This window comes from Hippoglossus stenolepis, chromosome 22 (assembly GCF_022539355.2).
Source record: "Hippoglossus stenolepis isolate QCI-W04-F060 chromosome 22, HSTE1.2, whole genome shotgun sequence".
NCBI classification, from domain to species: domain Eukaryota; kingdom Metazoa; phylum Chordata; class Actinopteri; order Pleuronectiformes; family Pleuronectidae; genus Hippoglossus; species Hippoglossus stenolepis.
The window spans coordinates 16,810,079-16,833,900 of record NC_061504.1 but is presented as its reverse complement, the minus strand read 5'-3'; the positions used below and the strand labels follow the sequence as shown (position 1 = coordinate 16,833,900).

Below are 23,822 nucleotides of genomic sequence, written 5' to 3'. Positions count from 1 at the left end.
CCCGTTTATTCTATTCTATTCTATTCTATTCTATTTAATTGTATTGTATTGTATTGTATTGTATTGTATTGTATTGTATTGTATTGTATTTTATTGTATTTTATTGTATTTTATTCTAGTCTGGTTTATTCTATTCTATTCTGTTCTTTTGTGTTATATATTTTTATATTCAGTTTTATTCTGTTCCGTACTATTGTATTTTATTCTATTCAATTTTATTCTATTCTGTTCTATTCTATTCTAGAAGTGGCCACGGCCGGTGAAACATTAAGATTAAGACATTTTAAAAGAAAATGCGAATTTGCACAATTTACGTTTTTATGTATGACTTTTAATTAGATTTATTATTACATATGATTTTACAATTTATTTATTTTACTATTATTTGACCGGTGTATTTTTTTTAAAAACCTATTTGCACATTTTAGCATTTTTATTTAATGTGATTTTAATAACTTTTGCAATAGACTCGTCATTAACGGCTGGTATGTGTCACGTGATTCGCCTTTAAGTGTAATTAACTTTTTTTAGGGGTTATTTTGAAGAATCACAAACCGGTTTAAGAAAGGATTTGCATCGAATTTATAAAGTCACGTAATCCGGATTACACGCAGTCTACGAGGAGCCCGTGAACGCAGCATCGTGTGTTCTCGCGAGATCTCCCCCACAGACCCCGGAAGCGCGTGCACCGAGGTTCCTCCGGAGCTTCCTCTCGTGCCGCCTCGCTTCTCTCGGTCGGTTGTTCGGCTCCGTGTCGGTGGTCGCGATGGGAAAAGCGGATTTTCTGTCCCCGAAGGCGATCGGGAACCGGATCAAGTCCAAAGGGCTCCAGAAGCTGCGCTGGTACTGTCAGATGTGTCAGAAGCAGTGCAGGGACGAGGTCAGGAGGTCTTTGTTGTCTTCCTCACTTCCTGTTGTTGTTTGTGTTGTTGTTGTTTGTGTGTAACTCTCTGACTCCCTGTGGACAGAATGGCTTCAAGTGTCACTGCATGGCGGAGTCCCACCAGAGGCAGCTGCTGCTCGCCTCCGAGGATCCCAACAAGTTCATGGACTTCTTCTCCGAGTGAGTGGATCGAAACATCAAGTGAAATGACAAACTTTCAGCTGATGGATGATTTCAATTCATAATTCATAATTCATAATTCATCGCGTTTCTCCTCCTCCTCTTTCCTCCAGCGAGTTCAAGAGAGGCTTCCTGGAGCTGCTCAGCAGGAGGTTCGGTGAGTCCACACGCATCCAGATGTTGGTCTCCACACCACAGCTGTACGTGGATGGAGAGATAGATAGATACTGTAGATAGATATATGATAGATAGATAGATGGATAGAAGACAGACAGGTGAGTAGATAGATAGATAAATAGATATATGATAGATAGATAGAAGGATAGAAGACAGACAGGTGAATGGATAGAAGTACTTTATTGAGTTAAGTTCCTGTTTTACAGCAGCACAGAATCACACTAAGATACAATAATATAAGAACAACACTATAGAACATATAAAGATGACGGAGAATACACATAATATGTATAAACAGAGTTTTTGGTAACAAGTCCCACAGCAGAGAGTCCAGAGTGTTTTGTGTCAGAGGTGATTTTTTCCCTCCCGTCCTTGAACACAACTGACCCAGTGTGCGTTGAACCTGCAGGAACCAAGCGAGTGCACAACAACATCGTGTACAACGAGTACATCAGCGACCGGGAGCACGTGCACATGAACTCCACGCAGTGGGAGACGCTCACCGACTTCACCAAGTGGGTCGGCAGAGAAGGTGAGGACGCCCGGAGGAACCCCGCGGCAGCCTGGTGACATCTGTTCAGCTCCAGTTCATCCTGCACAAACAATAACCTGTCACACGTGATTCTCAGGCCTGTGTAAAGTGGACGAGACGCCCAAAGGCTGGTACGTCCAGTACATCGACCGCGACCCGGAGACCATCCGGCGCCAGGAGGAGCAGGCGAGGAAGAAGAAGCAGGAGCTGGACGACGAGGAGCGCAGCGCCCGGTTCATCGAGGAGCAGGTCCGCAGGGGCCTCGGCGACAAGGAGCCGGAGGTGGGTCTCGACCTCGCAGGAGTCTCACGTGTTCAGCTGAATGACGAGCGACAGAGACTCGGTGTTTAAAGATTAAAATGCATAATTTTTTTATCCTGTAGGAAAATCCAGTTTTCACAGAACTGAAACGAGAGAGTGAAGAAGAGAAAGGTTTGGATCTGATGTTTATTCTTCAAAAACAGGATACAAATACAAACAAGTTTAAGAACGAGAGCCAAATAAACTGTATTTAAGATCCGAGATTTTCATGATTCTGGAAAAATCTTTGGTTAAAATAAACCTCAGTTGTTTCCAAACCTAAAATTAATATTTAACACTTTCCACTCGTGTTTTTCTCCTGCAGTTGCTTTCAACCTCGGAGCCTCGTCCTCTGTAGCTGGTCCTTCAAAACCCAGGTACAGACGCCTCTGTGCACCATGTTATTAATTCAAAGGGAAATTATTGGATATATATATTGTGTTAAATTGTGTTGTTGTGTGTCTGTGCAGTTCTGTCTTCGGGGCCACTGCTCTCAAAGCCGCAGCGTCGTCCTCGACCAAGAGGAAAGACGTGCCGTCCAGTTCCGACTCCAAAGCGGAGAAGAAGAAGAAGAAGTCTGCTCTGGAGGAGATCATGGAGGTGGAGGAGACGGTTTTGTTTTGTCTTCATAGTTTTAAGTTTCCTAATTAGACCTTTTTAGTTTAATGAGATTGTGTTATTGTGCAGATGGAGGAGAAGAAGAAGCAGTCGGTCAGGACGGATTACTGGCTGCAGCCCAGCATCGTGGTCAAAGTCGTCACCAAGAGGCTCGGAGAGAAGTACCACAAGAAGAAGGCCGTCATCATGGTAACGCCGCTGCCTTTTCTTTGTGAGTGACGGAATGTTTTCACACGTGATTGATGCTGATCTCCGTGGATCCTGTCGCCGCAGGAGGTGCGAGGCAAATACGCAGCCGTGGTTAAACTGATCGACTCCGGGGACAAGCTGAAGCTGGACCAGGCCCACGTGGAGACGGTGATACCTGCACCAGGTGAGCCGCCGGTTAACGCCGCACGGATTCGTAAAAATAAACGTCAAACTGGACGTGTGCCTCAGCTGCGTTGTCACGTCTCCCCGCAGGTAAACGGGTTCTGATCCTGAACGGTTCGTACAGAGACACCGAGGCTGTGCTGGAGGGCATCGACGAGAAGAAGTTCTGCGCCACGCTCACGCTCGACTCGGTGAGTGTCTCCAGGCTTCATGGATCTGACACACGTGTTCAGGTCTTTTCACACCACGTGCTCACTTTCCTCACGCACAGAAACCTCACACACAGAAGGACGATGCTCTTTATTATTCTACTTGTTCAGAAGATTGTACGTAGGAGTTAAAATGAAATGAAACGTGACGGCAGGTCCTGTTTTGTGTCTTCTCCTCCGCAGGGTCACCAGAAAGGAAAGACCGTGGAAGTCGCTTATGAGGATTTCTCCAAACTGGCCTGATCCAGAAAAACCTCCCATTAAAAGAACCAAACCTCAGGAACCCATTTAGCTGAGGGACTCTACTGTGTCAGAGTTACTTACCCACAATTCACCTGTACATGTACATATCCCACAATGCTTTTCAAGGGAGACGTGAGAGAAAAACAAAGAGCAATGAGTTCAATTTGTTTTGTTTTTTATTTTTGGATTGATATTCAAGTTGTCTTTAACATTGCAGATGTAAATTTTGTCCAAATAAATTCAACCTAAGTGACTTCTGTGTTGTTTTTTTTTATTTATTTGAACCTCAATCTGTGAAGAAATGGATGAAATTACTCTCGAAGAAAAAACAAATTAGTTGCACATGTCAACAACGGTGGAGAAAAGTTTCTGCGTCTCGTGAGCTCAGAGCGTCGGAAGGAAGCTGTCGAGGTTTGGGACGATGTAGTCGGTGTAGTGGCCGTCGATGAAGCCCTTCCCGCTGTTGTGGATGAACCAGCAGTAAACGTTAGAGCCGCGTCGCTTATCACGCCTGTAGTCCTTCTGCCAGCCCCTGATACACACACACAGACACACACAAGGAGACACACACACCACACGCATGTACGTCAGATTTCAAACATGTAATAACCGTGTCCCTGGGTTGTGAAGTCATCGTTCCCACTTGTGTGTTCATTGGAATGTGTTTAAAAACATGGTGTAGACAAAATGAGTTTAAACAAAACACTGAATCCACTTTATAATATTTCCATGATAGAGAAGAGCCAAGAAAAAGGATCAGGTGTGACTGACATAAATCATTTAAAAATGTTAAATCATCTCTATTGGCTAACAAGTTTTGTTTTGGCCTGTGGATGGAGAAGTGACATTTGACAAATTCAGATTAGAATTAGAAATATTCAGCTGCAAAATGCAACTTCACCACTAGATGTCACTAGATTCTACACACAACCTTCAGGTGATTACGTCAGAAACTGTCCACGTTGTTTCGACGTGAGTTGACGTTCACGTTCTTTTATCTGTGTGGAGTGAACTTTTCCTCTTATTCCGGTGTCATGTGAGTCGTACCTGGTGACGAGCAGCTGGTTGCCCTTCACCTCCATGGTGGCCTCCTTCTTCAGAGGGTCGACTCCCTCGTGGACGCCGTGCACGCTCACTTCAGGCTCTCTGGAGAACTGACCTGTGACATCACAAACACACACACACACACATCCAGTTCAATGAGGTCAATTCGACTGTGATAAAACCGTGTGTTAACTCTTCAAGTCGTGAAGAGAGACGTTACCGATGAGGCCGTGCACCAGAGGCGAGTACTGGTTGGCGTGGGGAATGTAGATCCCCAGGAAGTCCACGCTGACGGGGTTTTTCTTCCACACACGGTGCAGCAACACCATCACCTGGATGTTGTTGTTCATCGTGACGGTGACGTGCGAGTTCTTCACGATGGAAATCCTCACCCTGAAACACACACACACACACACACACACACACACATCAGACAGGGTCATCCAGACGTAGAAGCAGCGGCGGCCGTTGGTCTCTGAAGCGGCGGTGGTTACCCGTCCTGGGAGATCTCGGCCGTGGCGCCCCAGGTGAACGTGTGGTTGTTGCTGCCGTCGGTCATGGAGACGCTGTCGGGGCTGACGGTCACACTGAGCCCGTCGGGCTGGTAGTAGACGGAGATGGTGCCGAAGTACGTGCTGAGGTGGTTTTTGTGAAGCTTCTTGGAGCCGATCAACTGACCGTTCACCACCACGCCTGCAGGACGAGGGGGGGGGGGGCAGAGGTCAGAGGTCAGATGACAGTTGGTGACATTACATATATGTGCATTTAAAAAGGTGACACTTTAATTTGTTCTTTATTCAGTTCACATTAAGTGAAATATATCAGATTTAACTTTCACTCTCTTAAATAACCGAAGAAAAATATTGGTTCGAGACAAACCTATTATAATAATTAATATTAGTTCATTTCCTTTTATATCTTAAAAATGTGTCATGTTCTCTTCTCTATCCTTTTACACCACTTTCTAAACCTCAGAGAGAACCACTGGGATGTTGTTGTGTCTCCAGACGATGGAGAGGTTTGAATCCCGGGTCTCGTACCTGCTCCGGCGTCGGACACCAGGTTGAGGATGTGACCGGGTTTGGAGTCGATGTTGAAGCAGACGTCCATGTTGCTCGTGGGCAGGTGGACGATGAAGTGAGGGTCGTTGTCCACTGGGGGAGAAACGCACCAGTTCAGAGTCTGCCCAGTGGGTGTGCTGTCAGTGTGTGTGTGTGTCTGTGTGTGTCTGTGTGTTACCTAAGTTGACCTGCTGAGGCAGAGCCCACTCCTCTGGACCCTTCTCAGCCTGACTGGGGGGGGCCGGAGTGGTCATCTGGACCCAGGGTGGGGGATGGTAGACGATCGTCCTCGGAGCGAGACCATTGGACGCTGAGGCCCCTCCCGCTCCTGTCATTCCTACCGAAATAAGTATTAATATACTTCACTGAGGTAAAAGTACTAAATCTAATGTCTTTAAAATAAGGCTTGTTTGGATTTAAGGGAACTGACGTTGGGCCTCGGTGGAGGTGAGATTTATTCTAGTTTTACATTTAATTTAATTCCTTGTTTCTTTTCCTTTTAGAATAAACTTATTTCTAGTTGAAACACACACATGTGGTTTCACCCTCTCTTCCTCCTCAGTGAAACATTACATGCGGGCACCTGAGCAGCAGCCGTGCTTGGGGTCCCTCGGGGAGTCGGCCAGCAGCCGCTCCTTGGCGTCCTCGCTCTCCACCAGCAGAGCAGTGAGCGGGGTCACGAACTGATGCTCCACGGCCAGAGACATGATCTGCTGGGTGATCTTCCTCTTCTTGGCGGCTGTCGGAGCCAGAGACCTGCAGGAGACACACACACTCCAGCTACTGAACACTGAAACGCCCGAGTGTCAGGGGATTTCTCCAGGATTTTGTTGATTTATCTAAATGCGTTTCCACTTGTGGGCCTTTTCTCTTGTTCCCATCAACCTCACGCGTCTCTCACCTCTCAGCGATCAGCTGCTTGACGGTGATGTAGGCCCACATCTGCCTGGCGAAGCCCGTGAACGAGTGCTGCTGCTTGGCCAGCTCCATGTCCAGCTCCGCCGTGTTGGCCTCCGTCTGCAGGGTGATGTCCAGCCGGGCCTGAGGGATGAGAACCCACAACTTCTGATTGTGCGTTCACGTTAAATAAAGTTTTCCTCCTCTGAGATGGAGGTTTTTTCACCATCGCTCGTACCCACGATGCCACAGGAATCTGTCAGGGCTTAGAGAAATTGAGGAGGACTCCAATGTGTGTTTGTGTGTTTGACTCACAGCTGAGGCCGTGGTGAAGCTGGTCAGAACGCCGCTCTCGGACGGCAGCACCTTCCCAGCCACCACCAGCTCCGAGCCGCTGAAGTATTTATCGAAGCGGTTGTGGGTGACGTCGGACACGGCGTCGTCCGGGAACTGGACGGCGATTCTCCTCAGCAGCGGAGACGACACCTGGCTGTAAAACGCCTGCAGAGGAAGAGGAGAGGAAGAGGAGCAAAGTCTGTGACATGTCTAAGCCTAAGTAAATGTCATGAAGGGTTTAAATTTGATTTCAAGACAAAGTCAAATGTTCTTTGTCAATCAGGACATTTGAAGTTAACTTCTTTCTCTGGTGCATTCTACCGAAAAATGACCTAAATCTTTAAACAAAATTATGAAGCAAAAGATGGTTTCAACCTGCTCTTATTGTAGATATTTGATTTTAAAAAGTAAAACATGATTCTTCTGTACAATGGAAACAAAGATGTTTAAGATTTTTTGTCCTTGAAAGAAAAGAAAAAGCTGAACGATGCTGTCGTACCCGCAGCTGCTCCGCGGCGTCGTGGTTGGCGTAGATCCTCTGGGCCATGCCCCTGTTCTCCATGGCGATGCGCTCCAGGAAGTCGTAGTCCACGTCGAAGCCGATGCCCAGCGAGAACAGAGAAAACTCCTCCCTCATCACTCGCTTCACGTTCTTCTGGATGGTGCTGAGTTTGATTTCTCCTGCAGAGAGAGGAAACAACAGTGGGTCAGCGGAAGATAATAAATGATTCTACATCTTAAAGGCCCGAGAGCGGATTAAACTCGGAGGAAAAGGGCCAGACTTGATGAGGTCACAGGACAAATGTGAAATCTTTCCTCGGCTGGGATCCGTCTTACCCACGGTGGGATCCCCGTCAGACACCAGGATGATCATGGAGACGGAGCGCGGGTCGATCAACCCCTGGTTGGACGCCCGCACCAGCATCTGAACTGCTCTCATCAGGGCCTCGTTGATGTTGGTGCCTGAGGTCAAAGGTCAAATGAAAGTCATCGGAGGAAATCAAGACCTTCACCGTCCCCTCCACTGAGGAGCTTATGTTTTCACCCTTTTTATTCGATTTCAAGCTTTTGCCCCTTTTCTCTTCCCATGACGCCTCACCTCCGTTGGGCTTGATGCTCTGGATGTACTTCTTTGCGTCGGTGACCTGAATGGACGAGCCTTGCACCAGCTCCTCGTTCCAGCAGCGCACGTTGTGGTTGAAGTCAACGATGCTGAAGTGGTCGTCTATCGTCAAGTCGTCCAGAATGGCCTGCATGGCCTCCACCGTCTGAGAGAGGAGGTGTTGTTATGACGAAGGAGCGGTGACGGACGCAAGGAGGAGCAGGAGGAAGTGGAAACAACCGTCACCTACCTGCTTCATCTTGACGCCCCACATGGAGCCGCTGACGTCAATGACGAACACGATGTTTTTGGGGAGGGGGGACAGGTTGGACGGAGCGAAGAAGTGGACAAAATGGCCGTCTGAGACCTGGAGGACAGAGAGAGGACGCTTTGAGTTCCAGTCACTTCCAGAAGCGTCTGTGGCTGTGACCCTGATGTTCCAGTGTGTGATACCTGCAGCTCTCCAGCGTTGCTGTCTCTGGTCACGTCGTATTTGACAGTGAAGACGCCATCGACGGCACTGCCGCTGCAGTTCTCACACTTCCTCTGCTGCTGCAGGTTCGGCTTGAAGACGACGTGAGCCTGAAGACGACGTGAATCAGACACACACATAGGAAAAGGAGGTTATGTGTCTCTGTTTGATTTTCAGCAGGATTACACAAAAGCTACAGAACGGATTTCCACGAAACAGGAAGGAAAAGGACACGAGCCAAGAAAGAACTTTAAATCTGAGCTCGTGATCTCCAGCGTCACCTTGTCTTTGCTGGACGTCACTTTGATGAAGTCTGAAAACTGCGAGCCGAGCATGTTTGGTGTTTCCACCGTGGAAATTCCGTTTGGCTCGTAGATGTACACGTCCACCTGCACAGAGACGGGTCAGTGATGATCTCACACACACACAGACACACACACAGACACACACAGTGTATACATCATCACACTCTGACCTGGAACTGAGGCACCAGCCGGCCGGGCTGCAGGTACAGCGAGTGCTCGTAGAAACCCAGCTTCCTCTGCATCATCTCCTGGTAGTGGAGCTCAAACTCGATGTGGCTGCCTGGAGGAACGTGGACTTCTGTCTTGAAGGTCTCCATGTCCTGGGAATTGGCCCTGAAAAGATACGAGGCTTCATGAAGCTGCTGAGCTCCGCATGTGATTCCTCCAGGAGGCTGGTTCAGTACCTGACGATCCCCGCTGCCTTGCCTCTGGCTCGGGCCTGAGCGTACAGGTTCCTGGCGACTGTCTTCTCCTTCACCGAGCCCAGGAAAATGATCCCGTTCACATTCCTGCAGAGAGAGAGAGTTAAACCTCGAACCACATTCTGCTGGTTCTGTTTTACCTGGACTCTGTGGACCTGTGGGGGGGGGGCTCACATGGTGAAGTTGGTGATGAAGGCCCGTTTGGGGATCTGGACGTTGAAGCCGATGCTCTGGGCCGTGGTGGCCGAGTTGACCACCGAGGTCCTGACGGTGGTGTGGGCGAAGCGCGACGTGATGCGGCTCTCCATCTTGTAGCTCTTGACGGTGATGTCATCTCCACGGATGGCCTGGGGGGGACAGAGAGAACGAGGATGGACGAGTGTTCATGAGTCGTCCTTCATGTTTCTCACCTGGTCTTCACTTGATCACTTCACTTATCTTAACATTTTAAAGTCTTTCTCTTAATTGTTTCTTATTCTCTCCAAACCGATTGATGATCAGTACAATTTATTATTTTAATTGACCACACATGAGTTTATAAATGAGATCGTTTAATGAAATCAAACTTATCAGAAACATGAAGACATCACAACATGATAAGAACTAACAAACAAATGTTTTAACGTGAACTTTGACTTTTTTGTTTGGTCCACGTCCCATCTGCTAACATGGAGGAGGCCCTAATACCGGAGCCACATACTTTTATATAAATAATTGTAACCAGACGTTGGTTTGTTTTATTGCTTCGATATTTCATCCACTGTCTTAAATTTGTAATTGCACAGAATGTATTTTCTGTGTTTATGTTTGTGTGGCACTTTGTTGTTGTTGTTGTTGTTGTTGTTGTTGTTGTGTCGCCTCAGTCATGAGTCGATCTTCTTCAAATTAAAGATTTTAAGTCTGAATCGAGGTTGTTTTGTCCTTTAGAGTCCGACTCTGTTCACAATGAGTTCAATCATAGACATTAAGTCATAACTTAAAATATATTAAAAAAAAGGCAGAAAAACCTGAATTATAAACCTGATAAAACCACAAACTAATTCCTCCGACCTCCCAGGACTGATGTGATCTCTGACGGGTAAAGAGAGACGAGCAGAGAGCAGGACGAGTGGAGAACAAAGTCAATAACCCTTCAGTCACGGGGGTCCGTCCAAACAGCAGCGCATCGATTACTAGATAAGGTTCAACTCTGTCACAGTGAAGAGGCTCCAACAACAAGACGAGAGGCCTACTTCAAAGTCTTCCTGCTCCTCGCTGGTCAGGATGGCTCTCTGAAACACACACACACACACACACACACACACACAGACACACACAGCGACACACACAGACACACACACACAGACACACACAGAAATCATAAGTGTCTCAATCTGCCTCCTGAGGAGATCATATGTCACAAATTCTTCTTGTGAAATTAAAATGCAGACGTCTGGTGGATTCTGTGTCGTCCATGTTTTCCACTGATCTGTTGCGACATCAGTGACGAAAAGCAAATTCACGTTGTGTCTTTTTTTTTTTTTTGGGACAAACTGTTCGGAGGTGAACTCACCTTGTGTCTCCCCTGAGGACGAACATCTGACTGCTGGAAGAAGAGAAACACAATTAACCCCCGAGATGATTTAATCTGGCAAAGTGGGAATAAACTGTGCTGGAATAAGAACTCGATTTTCCACAGACGTCAATTTGTGCTAATGATTAAAACCAGAATCAGTCATGTGACCTGGTTCTGGGTTTTAAAGCAACAGATCAGGAGACAGTTTTATTCTTATGTATTTTACAACATATGTATAATTTAAACTTTAGAAATGTTAAATATGTGTCTGTACTTTACTAAAGTAAATTTTTTATTAATTTAAGGGCTCAGATATTTTGATTTAATTAAAAGAAAGTAATAAATACACAAAAGGTATTTGTACTAATGATGAAAGACGGATTTGACATTATTTATAATTTACAGAACATTTCTGTTGTTTTATTTCTTATTAACACATTTGATTTCATATCAACACCTAATATGTATATAAACGTAAAGTTTGTGCATTAAGGATTAAAATCTGATTCAACGATGAAGCCAAAATTACATTGTTTTATATTTGTACACATTTCTAAAACCTTCTGTTCTAAGCGAGACTTTTCAGATTGTAAGATGTGTCCCTGCTTTACAAAGACACATTTTTAAATTACTCTCAAGGGCTCAGACTTTTTGATTTCATTAGAAAACCTAATAAATACACAAGATGTAAAGTTTCCGTCCTAATGATGAAAATCATATTCAAACCGGTGAAGGTGAATAAGACGCGTTTGTGTTTGTCTGAATGTTGTTTGCTTAACAAAGCACAAACTTCACAGACTGAGACATATTGACTCATGATGAAATGTTTGACGACAGAAAAAAACAAAGTACAACATTTAAAAGTGAGTGTTAACGTTCAAATGGAAAGATTGAATTTAGAAAACTAATGCACACTATTCTCAGCGAGAGGGAATTATGTTTGCACCTACAATGAAAATCATTTTATACTTTTAACTTAGATTGATTAAAAGCATTTGGTTAAAGTAGAATAAATACGATTTTTAAAATAACGTCCATGATGACAGATTATTTAGATTTTACCCTCAAGTATAGAAAACAGAGTAAAAGGGATTTTTAAAGTGTGAATGATGAAAAATGAGTTTTAAAAGCCACAATCAACTGCTCTTGCAAAAACAATTCTATTTACTTTTGTCTCAATTCTCACATTTAGAGATTAACTAAAGTTACGTCCTCTTCTCAGTGATTTAAACATTTAAACATTCAGACACGTCGTCGGCGGCTCGTTTGAGTTCTGTCCCGTAAACACAAAGTTCCCTGTGATTCTCCAACTCACTGTCTCGTCCTCCCATTCTCCATCGATCACGAACTCAAAGCAGCGGCCCTGGTGGAGCAGCAGCAGCCCCAGGAGCAGCAGCAGCAGACGCCTCATGTTTCCAGGCCTGTGGGCTTCAAACACACACACACACAGACACACACACAGTCACACACACAGTCACACGCACACACAGTCACATGAAGTAGAAGCACACACAGCTCGGGGGGGGAGATGCACAGTCCTTCTGCAGGGAGCCTTGTGGAAAACGCTGCCGAGCTGGAGGTTGAAATCCAGTGAACTGATCGACTCCCGGCCCCTGTCAATATTTGTTGTGTTTGGTGGAACTCAGGGAAGGAAACTTTGAAACTTGACCTGCTGGGGGGGGGGCGGGCAAATAGGACAAGATCTGATCACAGATCAACAAGAGGAATCACGTCAGACACAGAGTTCGAGGATCTGAGATTCAAAAAACACAGTCTGACCCTCGTGGGGCAGATTTGGTTCTAACAAAGAACTTCAATAATGTTAAAGACATTTTCTAGGGTTAAATTAGGAACGTGTAATGTTGCATCATGGCCACAAGAGAGCGGTAAAGTCAGCGTAATATCTGAGGTCTTCACCTGGGTGAGGCATTATGGGATGTATGCAGAGTCACTGGAAAACAACAGAGTAAATGCAAAGTGTGAATAAAGGAAACAACAGGACATTTAACTGAAGACTGAGTTTTTAAGATATTTTTTTGTTTTAATTACTTCCCTTTGTTTATAAAGCTTTGTCTTGTATAGTTTCAAATAATATAAGTTAGAGGGAATCAATTTAAATGTTTATTATTAATTATGAGAGCAGCTCATTACACTTTATGGCTGTGGCGTGTTGCCTTCAGGTGCCTCCTGTAAACTCCAGCTCGTGTGTTGCATCCACCGCCCTCATCTGCAGTAGAGATACATTTCAAACTAGAAATAAATTTGTTTAAATGCTTTTCTAACTCTAATGTTTTACGTGTACGTTACTTTTGGGCTCATGTCAGCCAACTACCAACTTTAATTGACTGCTACTGCTTTAAAAATACAGTAAATTACTTTTATTACAAGCAAGACAAAGAAGTAGAAATCCATAAATAAACATACAGAGAAATTATTGATTTAGTGTTTTTACAGGAACAGGGATTATTCAAGTGACTTGACTTTTAATCCTAAATAATATTAAAAATACACATCCTATTGCTGACTGTGTATGTATTTGTTTTCTGGCCTTTACGCGTAATAACAGAACAAAGCAACGACGCCCCCTACAGGCAGCAGCAGCAGCAGCAGCAGCAGCACAACCTGCCTCCTCAGAGCCTCCTGAGCTCCTCATCCTCTCTCCTCCGGTGGGTGGGGGGCGTCCTCCTCCTCCTCCCCACGCCGTGTCACTCGCTCCTCTGGCCGGCCACTCTGCTCCGGAAGCTCGCGGAGACCCGGAGACGCTGCGCACTGGAGACCATGTCTCATTCCTGCTGTTGAGCTTCCACGGAGCAGGACGACGAGATGCTGCTGCCGCTGCTGCTGAGGACGCTGCTGGTCTGTGCCATCCCCGGTGCACTGGCACAGCTGGAGGAGGAACTGGATTTAGACTTGGCCGACTTTGATTTGGACATTGTAAGATGTTTTATGTGGCTCATGCAGGAGTTTGGACTTTTTGGGATTTTCCTCATGTGTGACCTTGTCTCTTCTTGTCCCCCACAGAGTCCACGCAGGGTCCCTCGACAGGTGAAAACCTTACTGTCCAAGGTAAAGTCAGATTTACAGCAGATTCCAGCGTTTTACGCACCTTTGGCTCAGGTGCAGGTTTGGGTTCGATTTAATTCCTAAATTCATAAGTTCTTTTATTCTACTTTTAAAATATAATTTTAGTGGAGAGCAAAGATAAACATAGACATTTTAAGATATTACTTAAAGGGATAAGAAGCAAATGTCTGTCCTAGTTTGGCACAGATGGTAAATATTGATATACTCTGAGTTTATTCTGAGTTTATGGTTTGATCTATAGAGGATTTGACCCCCTGATATTAAGAAAACGTTTGACAAACACAAGCCTTAGTGATCCAGAATGCATGACCTACTTTAACTTATTAAGAAGTGGGTTTTCTCATCCCCAACTTGCGCACTTTGGGCGTGACGCACGGATCCGCCCAGCGCGCAGATGTGCAGATGTAATGCGCTGGATCACAACTCATGGGAAAAATCCCTTCTCTGCTTGATTATTGCGAAAACAGAGAAAGTGCAGCTTCCCCGAGTTGAGCCATCTCCCGAACGACCCACTTCACAATAAGCACAACAGAGATGCGTAAAAACCAGCTCGTAGAATCGCGCCAGGTTCCTCCTCCGTGGCGCAGGTCCAGGCTCAATGTTTGGACGTTTTGTTTTTGCAGGAGACCAAACCTCACATCCAGGAACTCACCATCAAGACCACGATCATCTCCCGCTATGCCTTCACCGCGGTGCACTGCGCCATGCTCAACCGGCACTCCGCCGCCAGCGAGGGCGTCTTCCACTTCCAGATCCCCGCCGGAGCTTATGTCTCCAACTTCACCATGTAAGAGTCTCACAGGTCACAAGGAACCAAGAGGATCTGCAGCTGGAAGCAAGAGATCATTAATGAGATGAGCAGAGCGAAGAGTGTAGAGCAACCTGGGAACTTCCTTATTTTAATCTTACAGAAATATACTTGTGAGGAGTTTTCAGCTGCTGCAAAAACACAAAATCCTACAGATCAAAGATGGAGACACAAGTTTTCACTGCACAGTTAAGATCCAACACTTTATGAAAGTCCTGCTCAGGGGTTTTGGCTCATGACTCATTGAATTATCACTTTTGACAAACCCACAGGTTGGGAATGATCACTATTGAAGTTGGAGCCCATGAAAATAATCCTCAATCATGGGGATGTAACGAATAATTGTTATCAATAAGGTTTGGCAAGATTTAGAAATTGTCATACTTGTCAGTTTGAGTCATATATGTCAAATAGCTTATTTAAATGTAAAGATGTGGAAGAATTTCAAACTTATTTACTGGTTGGATGGATTTATGATGTTTTGGTTGCTATGGAGATGTGAGCAGAAAGACCACGACTTTTATTCTGCTGTTAAAAGCCTCAGTGACTGTGGCTCATTCAAGACTCGTACCTGTTAAAACTGGGACCAGCAGGATTACTGGCCACAGGTTCAGAGAAAACCCAGTTGAACTGGGACAATAGGTGGTCCTGAATCTCCTAATCCGCGACCTTTGACCCCCGTGAACCAGGATCATCGGAGGGCGTGTCTACCAGAGCGAGGTCAAGCCCAAGGAGAAGAGGGTCAAGCAGGACAACGGCAAACCCAAACACAAGGAGGCAGGTGACGCAAGGTGAGAGAAACCTGTGTGTGTGTGTGTGTGTGTGTGTGTGTGTGTGTGTGTGTGTGTGTGGCCACTCCTGTGGACTGGCGTCGCCTCCTAATTACACAGCAGCGCTCGCTCCCTCTAATATTCCTATTTTGCAAACACATTGATAATACATCATCTCCAACGACGACACAGAGCCTGTGTGTGTGTGTGTGTGTGTGTGTGTGTGTGTGTGTGTGTCCGTCACTGCTCCTCAGAGACAAAGATGTCATATAAATCTGATTTATGGAAGAAGTGACATCACGTTTCCAGTCGTCATGTGAAAAGTGACATTTCGTGAAAAAGGAATTTTGTGATTCACTCACTCCACTGTAAAAAATAAAAAAATACAAAAATTACAAAAGCCAGGCAGGTCTACATCATTTTTAAAGATTATACAGAAATAAATGAGGTAAAAGATTTACCTCATTAGTCTGGCTTTCAATCAAATTACATTTATTTATTTGTCCATTTATTTATATTTTTTACTACTTAGTTTATCTTTTTGAATTCCCTTACTTTATTTTTATTCTCTTTTAACACATTTAAAACAATTTTTTTTTACCCACTTTAATATTCATTCTCTCTTTGGATTGTATTATTATATTCTTTCTTTCTATTTACGTCCCTTTTGCTTACTTTATTTTTGCTCTTTAGAAGTGGGTTATGAGCCAGGTTCAACCCATTAATGTAGATTGTTAAATTTTTAAATATGATTTTAAAACCAGCATTAGTTTGATGCTACAGACGGACTGGAAGCGGGAGCCCCCCCCATGGTGACAACCAGCCTTTATATTCACTGTTTATACAGGAGAGGTTGAAATCTTCTTATCTAACCCAAGTGTTCTCAAGTGACCACTTCCTGCTGCTTCCCTCTCGTCTCCAGCTCCGAGCCCGAGGTGGAGGTGTTTAAAATGGCCGTCAGCATACCGGGGAGGAACCGGGCCGTGTTCCTGCTCACCTACGAGGAGCTTCTGCAGCGCCGCCTGGGACGGTACGAGCACGTGACCAGCCTGCGGCCGCTCCAGCTGGTCAGCCGCCTCAGCCTGGACGTCACCATCGTCGACCACTCCCCGATCAGGGACCTGGAGGTGCTGCCGCTCCGCAACGGCAAGACACCAGGTATTTATTTTCCAAAGGGCACTGGCCACAGTTTATTTCCGCTCCCAGGTCACGACACACAAACACACTTCCTCTCTCTGTGCCCCAGCCAAGCCCGAGGCCCCCCCCACCACGGCCATCAAGCACGAAAAGAACGTCTGCAGGATCACGTTCAGCCCCAACATCGTCCAACAGGCCAAGATCACCACCAACGGCCTCCTGGGAGACTTTGTGATCCGCTACGACGTCCAGCGAGACATGGGGATCGGGGACATTCAGGCGAGAAACCGAAAACACACACAAACGTGCACAATAAACACAGATGAGAGTCAGAGTTTGGTCTGTGAAGAAGCATAACAACATGTTTTTATACAAGTGCACACACACTTCTCATCCAGCTACCACACACACACACACACACACACACACACACACACACACACACACACACACACACACACACACACACACACACACACACACACACACACACACACACACACACACACACACACACACACACACACACACACCTGTTACTCATTTCTCTGGCCTCCTGCCACCAGCCTCCCTCCGCTGCCAGACTCCTCTCTCCGTCTCCAGAACAGTTTTCAACCAACAATCACGCACGACTCCTGAATCTGAATCTGATCTCACGGTCCGGCTGCGTTTCCCTCACCTCATATTTCTCTCTCTCTCTCTCTTGTCTCTTCCAGGTTTTAAACGGACATTTTGTCCACTACTTCGCTCCCAAGGACCTGCCGGTCGTTCCCAAGAACGTGGTGTTCGTGATCGACACCAGCGCCTCCATGGTGGGGACGAAGATCAGACAGGTGAAGCAGCTCCGAGGAAATCTAGAGAACGGCTGTTAAAATTAAAGCTACAGCGAATGTATCACGTATCAGTTACGTCCATTTCCTGCGAGCTGATGTCAAACGTCTCCTGCAGATTAGTTTGGGCTTTAATCCATTTTCCATCCTTCACAAGTTTCTCATCGTGCACGATTTTATTACAATGAACGTGCAGGAATATGAACATTCTTGTGAACACGATCTCTGAACAACACCAACAACTCTTCAGATTCGGTGCAAACATTCACTTCACACTCAAACATTCACTGATTAGAATTTGGTGGCGAAGGGTCAAAGGTCACAGAGGTCTCACAAAACCTCGATTACAGGTTTTAAAAAGAAAGGAAAAAGCAAGAAAAACAAACTGTAGGAGAACACGAGTGACTCATCACATTTATCATTTGATGAAGTTATTATTAACACATGATAATTGATGATTCTGCTTAAATTCAGAGTAAATCGGAGACTCAGGGGAAATCTGATTAATTTTCAAACCCTCCTATTTCCTGTTCAACAGCAGTTTACTGTGATTCCAAGCAGGATCTCAAATGAGTGTAGAAACCTGACCCCCCCCCCCACCCACCTCCTCACTCCCACTCTGGAATATCACTATCAGACCTTTTCCTCCGTCTGTAGCAGCACGTTAATCCCTCGGCCTGATCCCTGCAGCTGCCGCGAGAGAAGAGAGGAGCACAGGAACAGAAACGACGGGAGGAACTGAAAAACAGATTTTCGTGGATAAAAGACAAAGTGGAAAACACCCAGCACAAGGCCGCGCTGTGAGGGAGGAAGGTCAGCGTCTATGGGGTAATGGAACTTTGGAGACAACGGCACCCTCGACCCGCTGATCCGTCCCCCACCACCCATCGGGCCGCAGGAACAGAACAACATGTGTGTTTTGATGCGGCTTCACAATAGAAGGCTTCAGCCTGTGGTCCTGACCTCTGCTGTACACAGCTCGTACAGGCATCTGTAAACCCCCAGCGCCAAATTATATATCACACCCACGCTCAGGGCTGCACGGAGGACAATGTGAAACTGCACGACAGGAAGAAGCCTTTGTGTCGATGGGCCGGCAGCGTGGAAATCAAACTAATGCAGGAAAAATACAGAATTCTGTCAAAGGAAACTGATTTTTTTTAATGGTGAGAAAACGGTTCAGTTACGGTTTGAGCCGAGTTTCAGGAGCAGAGCAAAGATCTGAGACGTTCTAAATACTTTATTCTGATTTGAGAGCACGAGAGGACTTTAACTGAATCTCTCAAAAGAGGCAACAAAACAGACAAACTATGTTTCCATTATGTGGTGAAATATGAATTTTTGTCTCTCCCCCCCCCCTCCCAGACGAAAGACGCCCTGCTGACCATCCTGAAGGACCTGCGTCCCGGCGACAGCTTCAACTTCATCAGCTTCTCCAACAGGATCAAAGTCTGGCAGCCGAGTCGTCTCGTCCCGGTGACGCCGCTCAACATCAGAGACGCCAAGAAGTTCATCTACATGCTGGTGCCGACGGGAGGTGAGACTCCAACTCTTCATCGCACGAGTCCATCATTCTGATCAGTGTTTCTGTTCATCTATAATCAGCAGTTGATGAGTTGATCTGAGTTTTGTCTCAGGTCAATAAGTTCCCTGTATTTCCATAACCATGACATTTTCATACGAGTATTAATCTCCAGTAACACTTCTCGACCTGCAGGAACAAACATCGACGGTGCCATCCAGACCGGCTCCTCTCTGCTCCGCGAGTACCTCTCAGGCCCCGACGCCGGCCCCAACAGCGTGTCCCTGGTCATTTTCCTGACGGACGGGCGACCCACGGTCGGTCAGACCCTGTCCACGGCGATCCTGGGGAACACCCGCTCGGCCGTGCAGGACAAGTTCTGCATCTTCACCATTGGGATCGGAAACGACGTGGACTATCGGCTGCTGGAGCGCATGGCCCTGGAAAACTGTGGGATGATGAGACGCATCAACGAGGATGCCGACGCCAGCGCCATGCTCAAAGGGTGAGAGTGCGTCTGCTCTGGTGGGGAATGTGGGAGTGCTGCATCTGTTTTCTGACTATCTGTAAATATTTCTTGCAAGATGTCTGCGTTGCACAACCCAGAAATCACTTGTCCCACAACTCGCATGCTAGAAACTTCAGATAACAGATAAATAACAAAGCCTCGAGTTTTTAACTTATACGATGACGGAACTGAATATTTCTTAAAGTAAGTAATTCACGTCCAGTTCTTTCCCTCTTGTGAAAATCGGATCCACCTCTTATTAAGCAATTAGCTCAGCTAATCCCTCCCTCATCCCCGTCTGACACGAGACCTGCATCTCTCATCGAGCTGCGAAGGAACGAACTGTGCAAATGTGCCGGTGCTGACAACAGACCACTTTAATCAACTCCACCGTGTGACGGCCACAGTCTGCAACAGCCTCCCTCTTTCTTTCTTTTACCCACAGCCCTCTTCTCTCCCTCTTCCGCACTGGGGCACACAAGATGTTTGTTCAGTGGAGCAGGAATGTGTGTGTGTGTTGTGAAACCTGCGTCTGAGTATGTACATGGAGTTAACAGATAGACTCCACAGATAATAACCCTCGTCCTGCTTGAACAAACACGCTGGTCGAGAGGTGAGGAAGTTTACTGCGGCGTGACAACACGGACTCGTGCACACGCACAGGTCACGCTCCTCTGAAGTGGGGTCGGGGGAGCTTAAAGAAAAACAACAGGGTTTATGGCCGAAGGGCGGTTTGCTTGGATGAACACGACTTCTGATGAAATCTGGAATTACAACCTTGTTTCCTTCCCTCAAACGTCCACTGATGAAACCAGTAGCAGTGGATTCGTTAAATCAATGAAGCTCCTGCATTGTTTTTCAATCAACCTCAACACAACCTTAGAGAATAACCCTGATTGCTCCCTTGCTGTTCGACAGTTTTCAACATCTGTGCAATGATCTGCTGCTCGTCTCTTTCCAGGTTCTACGACGAGATAGGAACTCCTCTGCTCTCGGACATAAGGATCAACTACACAGATGACTCCGTGCAGTACGTGACTCAGCGTCTCTTCACCAACTACTTCAACGGTTCGGAGATCGTCATCGCCGGAAAGCTCACAAACCGAAGTGCAGAATCCCTTCACGTCCAGGTCACTGCCAGCAACAACGACAGGACCATCATCCTGGAGACAGATGTGCCGCTGCGGCACCGACAAATAGAGACCGAGAGGCATGTGAAAGAAGCGACGGCAGCAATGGCGGCTGGAGCTAAGGCCCCGGGGTCAGGGAGCGCACATGGATTAGGAGTCGCTCTGGGTTCCATCGCAGAGGACTTTGTGGAACGTGTCTGGGGTTTCCTGAGCGTCAAGGAGGGGCTGCGGTCGCGGCTGCGCAGCCAAACCAGCAAAGAGCGGGAGGACCACACTCACCAGGCCACGAACCTCTCCCTGACCTACCACTTCCTCACGCCCCTCACCAACCTGGTGGTGGAGAAACCCGAGGTCCTGGCCGACGGCACCATGGCTCCGGCGCCCACCATCAAGCCAGCGTCTGGTGAGACCGTCTCCACTGCCAATGAGCTGCCGAGGGACATCGAGGACGGGAACTCGCAGACGTCCAACGTGAAGCCGGGCAGCCGGACCTCATCTCCGGGCAACACAATTGGTGAGGTTGTAGATGGGATTGTAGAGGGTGTCGGAAAACAAGACAAGGGATTGAAACCTACAACTTCTCGAAAACTAGCTTATATAGCTTATATATTAAATAGATATTCTCTTCCTTGCAGGTAAAGTCAAGAGGAGACCGGCCAAGAAATCCATCACCGTCTCCAAAACATCAGGTGACTCCACCTTCTCTCTCTCTCGCATGTAAAAACACTTCTACATGTTCTCCTGCCTGTTTCATCTGAACCGTGAAGGTACTTTGAGCATACGAAGCGTTTACCACAGTAAAACTTTAAAGAGAGGGGGTGTGTGTGTACACAGTAGACTCTCTGTGTGGGCAGCCTCTAATTTGGATGCTCTTCCGACAGCGAGAGGTTCAGGGATGTTTGTGAACACGACCTGGAAAGAGGAAAGAGCATGCAGGGTCTAATTGAAATACCAGCACAGGTCCCTACGTGGCACTTTAAACATGCAAGTGCGTGTTGACGACACACACACACACACACACACACACTGTGGGTAAAAGGCACAAAAAGTGGATGTTTGTGCATGTGTTATACAGTAAAGAGAGGGACCCCATCAGAGGCAGTTAGTGAGGCCTAATGACCCCGTCATTACTCTTCCTCTATCATCTTCATCGCTGCTCTATTCATCTCAGCTAGTTCTCACAGGCCGGAGGAGAATCCGGCTGAAGATAAAGTGAACTTTACTCGAGGTGGAAGTCCTTAGAACATCTGACAACTCGGCCATGTTGACTTATATCCTGCAACCACATCTTATCTCCATACTATCCAGCTCCAGCCTTCTGCCTATAGCTCATATCTCTTTCATTCACTGTCTAATGAATTCCTTCCCTTATTTTACTGTTTCAATCAGAAATAAGTCAAATTAAATAAACGTGATGCTCTCGAATGGGACATTCCCCTTCCCTCCACCTTCAGACCCTCTTGCTGTTGCCTGCAGCTAACGCATCGTCTCTTTCCCCCTCTCGTCCCCTTTGACTCCTCCCATTCAGCGGATGGCGACCCTCACTTCGTGGTGGAGTTCCCGCTCAGCAAACTGACCGTGTGCTTCAACATCAACGGTGAACCTGGACACGTCCTGAGCCTGGTCTCTGATCACAAGTACTCCGGTAAGACTCATAATCATCAAAAGCATCATAAAAGAGGTATTTTCACTTCAAGGTCTAAACTATGTTTTACTTTGGGGGGGGGTCCACTCCCGTTCTGCAGGCGTGACAGTGAACGGGAAGCTAATCGGCGCCCCAGCTCCACCAGGCAGCCACAAGCAGCAGCGCACCTACTTCAGCACCATCATCATCGTGGTAGATCGTCCCAGACGCGCTTACATCGAGGTGACCCCGAAGAAGGTCATCCTGGACGGGCGGGACCGCATGGTTCTGCCCTGCCACTCCACCGTCGCAGTGGACAGCGGCGTGCTGTCCGTGGCCATCGTGGGAAAGTCCAACGTGACCGTGACGGTCGGGGGGAACGTCAGCTTCGTGATCTTGCTGCATCAGTACAAGAACCCGGCTCCGTACCAGAGGGACCATCTGGGGTTCTACATCGGAAACAGCAAGGGGCTGTCCCCCAACTGCCACGGTCTGCTGGGTGAGTGTCGACGTCAATGTCACATCTGGTCTCTGAGTTGTTTAAATGCAGTTTGAGATGCACTTCCTACGTATGTCAGTCGTCATATTGTGTGCAAGACAATATGCACGAAGGCCAAAAGGCTCTGCACACTTTAATTTCCCAAGTCAAACAATAAAGCCAAGATTTCTTCCAGCAGATGATCATAAGGGTACATTTTGGTGACCAAAGTTTCTTTCGAATTTCTTTATAAATCAGCCGGAAAACAGCTGCCTAACCTTTAAAGACTGTAAACAGTTTAACTCTAAAATAACGTGAACCTCTGATATGTTCCCCTTCCAGGTCAGTTCCTGTACGAGGACGTGGGACTGGCCCAGCTTCCCGCAGAGGGGGACGTGAAACCCTCTCAGGTCCTGAAGGTGAAGGGCCGCTCGGTGCCCGTGGTGCAGAAGAGCCGACGGATCTACAGCGGGACGCAGAGCGTGGACTGCTGGTTCGCCAGAAACAACGCAGCCAAGCTGATAGACGGACGGTACGAGGACTACTTGGCTCCGCACATGTTCGACACGGGGGACTGGCCCCACGGGACCAACGGCGTGTGAGGAGACGGAAGTGAAACGCCATTATTCAACTTAACTCCTTTTTACCGTATATCACATCTCGTAGATTCCAAACAACAGGTTCCAACCATCAAGACGTCACTTGTCACTTCTCCTCGCCCACAGTCGTCTCTCCTGAATATATTTTTTTACTTTTTCTAATACAACACGTGTCATTTAAAAAAAATAATTTTGTACTTGTAAATAAAATATTTAAAACTCACATTTTCAGGTTGTTTTGTGAAGCATAAAAACACACAACTAGTAAAGGTTTGGTCGTGCATGTGTGTGTTTTTTTTCCTCTTCTCACACATAATACGCACGTCAACACATCTTAAAAGTGGCCTGAAGATCACATCTGGTTACCACCGAGGCCGACCCACGTAACTAACCCCTTGTCCCAGCGCCAGTGACGCCATGCACATCTTACAGACACACAAAACACACAACACACACACACACACACAACACACACAGCTCCATAGTCCTCCCTGTCATCAGCTGGAGGTCACAGGGCTGCCGGCCCCGCCCACACAGGTGTGCTCCGACCAGGACCCGCTCAGGTTGTCTGTCGTCGCCCGCCTCGCCCCGCCCCCCCTGGCCGCCGCAGGAATTCAACACCAG

At 46.8% G+C, this 23,822-nt stretch overlaps 3 protein-coding genes across 4 annotated transcripts; 2 read left to right on the top strand and 1 right to left on the bottom strand.

Annotated features, from left to right (window-relative positions):
• Nucleotides 1-656: 656 nt before the first annotated feature.
• kin (Kin17 DNA and RNA binding protein) lies at nt 657-3,767 on the top strand. Its single transcript, XM_035148012.2, has 12 exons — nt 657-880; nt 969-1,063; nt 1,177-1,220; nt 1,650-1,772; nt 1,870-2,054; nt 2,156-2,204; nt 2,398-2,449; nt 2,543-2,672; nt 2,760-2,879; nt 2,964-3,063; nt 3,153-3,253; nt 3,455-3,767. Exons 1-12 carry the CDS (start codon nt 767-769, stop codon nt 3,512-3,514), a joined length of 1,173 nt encoding a protein of 390 aa, XP_035003903.1. The 5' UTR covers nt 657-766; the 3' UTR covers nt 3,515-3,767.
• Nucleotides 3,673-14,580, bottom strand: itih2 (inter-alpha-trypsin inhibitor heavy chain 2). Of its 2 annotated transcripts, XM_035148009.2 has the most exons (22): nt 14,445-14,580; nt 12,024-12,136; nt 10,706-10,738; nt 10,386-10,424; nt 9,328-9,500; nt 9,136-9,240; nt 8,902-9,064; nt 8,708-8,815; nt 8,408-8,536; nt 8,205-8,321; nt 7,952-8,120; nt 7,690-7,815; nt 7,352-7,533; nt 6,832-7,017; nt 6,521-6,660; nt 6,203-6,375; nt 5,798-5,956; nt 5,599-5,712; nt 5,053-5,251; nt 4,779-4,951; nt 4,562-4,673; nt 3,673-4,046 (listed from the first exon to the last, which is right to left on the bottom strand). In XM_035148009.2, exons 2-22 carry the CDS (start codon nt 12,117-12,119, stop codon nt 3,899-3,901), a joined length of 2,844 nt encoding a protein of 947 aa, XP_035003900.2. In that variant the 5' UTR covers nt 12,120-12,136; nt 14,445-14,580; the 3' UTR covers nt 3,673-3,898. The 2 variants fall into 2 exon arrangements, with proteins under 2 accessions (XP_035003900.2, XP_035003901.2); XM_035148010.2 differs by lacking the exon at nt 14,445-14,580 and having other exon boundaries at nt 10,706-10,735; nt 12,024-12,337.
• On the top strand, nt 13,415-23,421 carry itih5 (inter-alpha-trypsin inhibitor heavy chain 5). The gene is made up of 14 exons (XM_035148007.2): nt 13,415-13,642; nt 13,730-13,774; nt 14,416-14,579; nt 15,290-15,391; nt 16,293-16,528; nt 16,617-16,786; nt 17,224-17,340; nt 18,703-18,874; nt 19,055-19,364; nt 20,329-21,011; nt 21,133-21,186; nt 22,026-22,142; nt 22,243-22,620; nt 22,942-23,421. Exons 1-14 carry the CDS (start codon nt 13,532-13,534, stop codon nt 23,199-23,201), a joined length of 2,919 nt encoding a protein of 972 aa, XP_035003898.2. The 5' UTR covers nt 13,415-13,531; the 3' UTR covers nt 23,202-23,421.
• The last annotated feature ends 401 nt before the right edge of the window (nt 23,422-23,822 follow it).

Bases quoted from the DNA above. Each gene is read 5' to 3' on its own strand.
- kin (XM_035148012.2), top strand. From the start codon at position 767: ATGGGAAAAGCGGATTTTCTGTCCCCGAAGGCGATCGGGAACCGGATC. The intron at 2,205-2,397 runs GTTTGGATCTGA...TTTCTCCTGCAG, and splicing joins AGAGAGTGAAGAAGAGAAAG to TTGCTTTCAACCTCGGAGCC. The intron at 2,673-2,759 runs GTGGAGGAGACG...GTTATTGTGCAG, and splicing joins CTCTGGAGGAGATCATGGAG to ATGGAGGAGAAGAAGAAGCA.
- itih2 (XM_035148009.2), bottom strand. From the start codon at position 12,119: ATGAGGCGTCTGCTGCTGCTGCTCCTGGGGCTGCTGCTGCTCCACCAG. The intron at 7,534-7,689 runs GTAAGACGGATC...CTCTCTCTGCAG, and splicing joins TGACGGGGATCCCACCGTGG to GAGAAATCAAACTCAGCACC. The intron at 5,957-6,202 runs GTGCCCGCATGT...TTATTTCGGTAG, and splicing joins CAAGCACGGCTGCTGCTCAG to GAATGACAGGAGCGGGAGGG.
- itih5 (XM_035148007.2), top strand. From the start codon at position 13,532: ATGCTGCTGCCGCTGCTGCTGAGGACGCTGCTGGTCTGTGCCATCCCC. The intron at 16,787-17,223 runs GCGAGAAACCGA...TGTCTCTTCCAG, and splicing joins TGGGGATCGGGGACATTCAG to GTTTTAAACGGACATTTTGT. The intron at 22,143-22,242 runs GTAAGACTCATA...CCCGTTCTGCAG, and splicing joins CTCTGATCACAAGTACTCCG to GCGTGACAGTGAACGGGAAG.